We start from the raw sequence: 5,712 nt of genomic DNA, 5'->3' as shown, positions 1-5,712 counted from the left end.
TGAGTGAATGCCGAGCATAGAAACTTCCTAAAAACTCGCCGAGTATTTTATTCAGATAATTATAGTGATGAAGTCCAACCGTTCAGCGTATTTTGCGTCTTCTCGATGACGACGCCATTTGATGCGAATGAAGAAATAAAGAGATGGCAAAAAACAGTTCCTTAAAAACTAACGATTTCTTTCGAGAACTAGTGCGACAAGGTCACAACAATGGCAAACTTGTTTTTTCGTCTACACTTCTTCTGCACTTTTTTTCCCAATTGTGACCCTTGATAAAATTTGATTTGTTAAATCACTATTATTCAAGACCTAACCATGATGTCCTTCTGAACAGAGAAGCTGCTTGTTGATTTAGGCCCGGTTACTGAGCTGAAGATAGAGCCAGGAGTTTCTTTTGCATATCATGTAAGAGAAAAATGGAATAATAGATATTTCATGCCATCAATTGCGCTAGCAAAAACTGAAAGCTGAAAACAGCTACTTTTTTTGTATTTGGCTGTCATTATTGTTCGCAGTGAAAAGTGATGAAGGAAGTAAATGAAAAACGAATAACTACTTATTTACAAAAACGATGTGAAAAGGTAAATTGTGTTGATAACCGGAATAAGTCCGGCCACTCATCAGGAAATAACCGGGAAGTAAGAATAAATGAAAGAAGTTTTGTCTTATGTCAGTGATATGTCAAATGCCACGGCCATGAATTGATAATAAAATCATGCGTGCAATGTTTTTTGAGATTCGCCATGATATCTGCACTAGTTCAGTCATCAGCTACTTCTATCCATTCTTATTCCAATTATATGCTGAAAAAGATAAGGACAGAGGAACAAAAATCGACAACTCCTCCCACGATGCAACTACTCGTATATCATTATACTTGTATGTCGTAGATTCAAGTAAGCCAAATTCAATAATGGAAAGCATATCCACAAAAGCAATGGTTCTCATGATATCAGTACTAGCTGTGGCAAAGGAGAACTGTAAATGGATACCTTTATTCCATTGAATATTCCAGGAAAATGGAATTATAAAGAAATTATAGAACAAAACTTTACACCAACTAAGATTGCCGTATAAACTCGAACCCACGTTCGAATATCTGCAACGACACGCAGCAATATTTCCAGAACAGTACGTACTAAAACGTTCCTTATATTATTATCATTATCGCCTTTCGAAATTAATGATGAAGATAATCCTCTTGATATTAATGACGAAGAAAATACAGGAATTCAGCCAAACTATCAGGAGATTGACAAACCGAAAGATTCTATAGCACTACGTACTAGAAGTGCCACAAGACAACTCCCCAAATTCCTCCTCCAGAAATATAATTTCCTTTCATCGGGAATGTGGAAAACCCGAGAATATCTACAATATGTTGAAACAGTCAAAGTATGTGTACTACAAATTTTCTCGAGTTTTCCGACAGGAAGTAGACATGATTACGTTGAAATAGATTTCTCCTAACAAACGGATGAAAACAGTAACGTGCAATATTCCTACAGATGGTTAAACGTCAGATGTCAATCTACAACAAATTTTGTATTTGCGAAGGGAGAAATATTTAATGGTGAAAGAAGATTAGCATCAGATCTAGGTAGTACCGAGCACTGTACTACACAAAGGGGAAAATGCATAATATAAAATATTGTTCCATGGAATGAGAAGGAAGCAACCAAAAAATGCTTGGATAGGAAGATTGGGATTTTTGATACTCAGATAGATATATGCAAATCATATTATAGATAAGCTAACTTGTTTTTAACAGAGAAAATGAAACAGTTACGACAGAAAAATCATGAATCATGAATGAAGTTAAATTACATCCTATGATGACAGTAGTACCGAAACCGCAATAATCCATTATTATTGATTGAATGGTTGTCACTCGGTAACGTAATCATGGCTGCAAAATTTCTATTACAAAGGGATGATGTAATTGCAAACGGAGTCGAAGGACATCGCTCGGTGTCAATCTAAAAAACTCGATCCGGGAATTGTTGAAGAATAATCAGTGATTTCGAGATTGAAAGAATTAATGCAAAACTGGTCATAATGACCCGAAGGCAAGGAACGGTCAAACCGGAGACGGAATCTCTCTGGGAAAAAATAAGGCAACAATGGGAAGAACTATTACAGCTGTTGGAAAATGGATTTGATAGAGCTACAGAGTTGATACAAGAACAATCAACAAAACTATGTGTCGCTCGGAAATTGATCTGTATTGGTGTGTTTTTATAATGGCTATTGTACTATCGCAATTAAAACGAAATTTGATTTAATTCGATATAAAATTTCTAATTTTGACACTCACGGTGTCAAAGGTCAAGTGTGAAAAATTCAAAGCCTGAAATTACTCAGTTCAAACAGGCGCTGATTGTTCTTGTATAGAGTTCTAAAATTTTTATGGAAAACTTGTGAAACTTATTATTTAATGAAGGTAAAATCTACAACAAATGGAATCGCTTGCAAAGGTAAATATGTGTTATGAGAAGTGTGGTACAAATTTAAAGATTTTTGAAGCACAATTTAAAGTTAATGTATTCATCATGGTGGTAATTATAACATGTGCCTCATTAAATACATAGTCGAATTAATTTCTCAGTTCAAGAAAATTGTCCAATCCTGAACCTGTGAAAGTTTTTGTTATCTTTGATTGGGAAAATGGCTTTTCCAGTTGCGCAGTTTTTTTTTTTTCAAATTCACGTCTGATACATGAAGTTTCAGATTTGCCAGTTATAATGTTTTATTTCTTTGCAGTACTGGCTAATTCACTTGAACTCGAACTGCTCAATTGCATTCTTGATGGGGATTCTGTATCAGTTTTATCACTCGTTCGATATTTGTCAGCATCAACATTCTTTTGATGTCTTCACATCCTGCCTGCATCATTTCTTCGCGCAATGCATGAGCTTGATTGTTGCGTAGAAGATGTAGAAAACAGCGATAATAAAATTCCATCTCTTCAAAATTCCTATTCTCATTTCTCAGGTGAGAGATACAAGCACGCATGTTTGCAAAAGGTGAAGTTAGCAATATGTTCCACAACAGGCGGAAAGCGTAATGATAACATTGATATGAACCTGGGAATCCAAGTATGCACGTGTGCAAATGATTACCATCAAAATGGTATCATGATAGCAACGTGATATATTCACGTAATTCTCTGGATGATAGAAGATTTCGAACTAACAAGATGGCTCGAATTTTTTTTCTGCTATGATTAACATTTTGACCAAATAGCTTTTCCATTTTGAATTGGTCCTGCGATATGCTATTCTGCAATCTTTTAGCCTTGAACTTATTGTGACTTTTCAATTTAAGCTTATGAAATGATATTAACCATAAATGTCCTAGTTAAGGTAGTCAGGCTTAGAATTTAAAAATACGAAGCAATTTTTCATATTTTTAAATTGGGCTAAATAAACTACTCTTATGGACAAGATTAATAACTAGACTGAATGATCTGATATAGATATGACGTGATATCCATATTGGTCTTGAAATATCTCTGTAATTCTTTCCCAATGAAATGGAATTCAGGAAAGAGGTGTTACTGCATTAATACTATTTTAATCACCCAGGTTGAGGTCACCAGGTAGCCAAGTTGAGGTGCCCGTTGTATTTTTTCTCCTGCTAAAGTGTGCTATTTCCTGATGAATTAAAAATACCTGTATCCCCAGCGGTTATTCCCTCGTATTTTACTTTTCTTTGTTGAGAAGCTACACATTTGTGAAGGTATTCCATCCATTTGTCATTCGCTGTTTCCAAAGCAGTAATATGCAGTTTGAGGCGTTTTATTTTTTCATAGCAGAAGTCTAGAAATGTACAACTGAATATAAGCACGGTTATCAGATTAAATACTTCTGCAACATGCCCATTAATGTGGACAAGCAGTTGTCATCCAGCTGCTCACCAAGGACCGGAGATTACAAGTAGATTAGTTAACAAGCGGCAGTTCTTTACCACAGTGTTACAGGAATTGGATAAACGATTCATCACTTAATAGGTTGGAAATTTAGTTGTAATTTTTGTGCAATGAATCTCTTATCAAAAAATGATCTAAATAAAACAATATTTATGATACAAATTTGTGATGCCCATACTTCGATTGTTTTAACGTATTACAAATTTTTTCGGTTATCCAGTTGAATGTTTGGTTTCTTTGCAGTGTTGGCCACTTCACCTGAACTCATACTACTTGATTGTATTCTTGATGAGGATTTCGTGTCAGTGTTATCACTCGTTCGATATCTGTCAGCATTATCATTCCTTTGATGTCTTCGCATCCTGCCTGCATCATTCGTGCAATGCATGAGCTTGGTTGTTGCGTAGAAGATGTACACAACAGAGATACTAAAATTGCTTCCCCTTAAAATTCCTATTCCCTGCTGGGAAGTTGTTTTTTTATTGAGCTCGTTTCTTAGCGATATAAATTTATTCGGGATGCAATATTGTTCTTCCACATTATTACTGGTTAATTATATATATATATATATATATATATATATTACACGAAATATGATCAACTAACAAACTCCTTGTCGTTGCCTTGGACAATAATTTGACTGTCGGTTAGTTGATAGGTCGATGAGTTCGGAATACGTTACGAGAAATGTATTTAGTGAATAGAAGAATATCGTAGTTTGTTGTCCAATGGTGGCGGATATACGAAGATGTCGTTGTTTGTGGTTCATCGTGGAGAATAGGCGAAAAGGATGTGTCGTTTGCTCGGTTATAAAAGCTGCCCTCAATGGTTTTTTTCATATATATGTAAGGATTAGACAGCAGTTTTGTAAGCTCCATCGGGCTTATCGTGGAGATATGGCTGCCCTTTGGCACTGTCAATTGCAGGTACTGAGACGTCTTTGTTTTATGCTCTCTTTATTGTTTTAATTTTACTTACAAGATTTCATCACCCGTTTGTTGGATATTGTGGAAATTTTATTTGAACCACAATACAATTATTTGTATGTCACATTTCAGCGAAAGTTATCGGAGAATAAGATTGTGTAACTTTTTCTCCACCGACTACTCGTTTTTTATGCAAATTGAAATACCTTACCTCCTCCTCTCCATAGATATTCATCAGCGAGTAAGCATTCTCCCACTTCTCTATATAGCACATCTAATGATCACTTTATCATTTATCGATCGAAAAATTAATTAAACCAATTTTGTTCAGAGAAAGTGGCATTTCAGATTTATGAAATACTTGGCTATAAAAGAAAATGAAAAAAAAAACAACCGATATGTATGCAATTTACACATCGTTCCAAAATTTTATTCTGGTTTTAATACGTACTGTCCTATACGTTTAGCCTTTTTAGTAAAAAGTTTGAAGCAATTCTGAAGATGCGAGTTTAGAATTATTATACTTCAGAAACTTGTTGCTCCTTAATTCCTTATTCAGTACAACATTTCAATAATTCAACGAGTGGTTGATATCGAAATTAACTAATTATTACTCTATTCATTTGTTCTTTTCAATCCATGAGTTGTCGATCACTATAGGTACTATAAATTATGATGGAGTCGTAGATGACTTTGACAACTTGTATTGCGCAGGTTTTTGATATATTTTTAACATTGATTTAATTTACAATCTATTTAATAGATTCATGTAGAACAAAACACCAAACAAAGCTTTGCACAATTTTTAAAGTTTAAAGTCTGCACGATGATATAAAGGCATTTGAAGAAAGTGAA

The 5,712-nt window shown here is 34.6% G+C and overlaps 3 protein-coding genes across 3 annotated transcripts; 1 reads left to right on the top strand and 2 right to left on the bottom strand.

Annotated features, from left to right (window-relative positions):
* Nucleotides 1-715: 715 nt before the first annotated feature.
* On the top strand, nt 716-2,244 carry LOAG_12081 (hypothetical protein; the record flags this gene model as incomplete). The annotated part of the gene is made up of 3 exons (XM_003147595.1): nt 716-879; nt 1,128-1,395; nt 2,029-2,244. The coding sequence occupies 3 exons, from the start codon at nt 716-718 to the stop codon at nt 2,242-2,244; spliced, it is 648 nt and encodes a 215-aa protein (XP_003147643.1).
* Nucleotides 2,245-2,793: 549 nt separating this feature from the next.
* Nucleotides 2,794-3,750, bottom strand: LOAG_12080 (hypothetical protein; the record flags this gene model as incomplete). Its single annotated transcript, XM_003147594.1, has 2 exons — nt 2,794-3,086; nt 3,675-3,750. 2 exons carry the CDS (start codon nt 3,748-3,750, stop codon nt 2,794-2,796), a joined length of 369 nt encoding a protein of 122 aa, XP_003147642.1.
* A 445-nt stretch (nt 3,751-4,195) lies between these two features.
* LOAG_12079 (hypothetical protein) lies at nt 4,196-4,700 on the bottom strand (the record flags this gene model as incomplete). The annotated part of the gene is made up of 2 exons (XM_003147593.1): nt 4,196-4,359; nt 4,538-4,700. The coding sequence occupies 2 exons, from the start codon at nt 4,698-4,700 to the stop codon at nt 4,196-4,198; spliced, it is 327 nt and encodes a 108-aa protein (XP_003147641.1).
* Nucleotides 4,701-5,712: the final 1,012 nt, after the last annotated feature.

Source organism: Loa loa, assembly GCF_000183805.2.
Source record: "Loa loa unplaced genomic scaffold supercont3.246, whole genome shotgun sequence".
NCBI classification, from domain to species: Eukaryota; Metazoa; Nematoda; class Chromadorea; order Rhabditida; family Onchocercidae; genus Loa; species Loa loa.
This window is presented reverse-complemented; position numbering and strand designations above follow the sequence as displayed.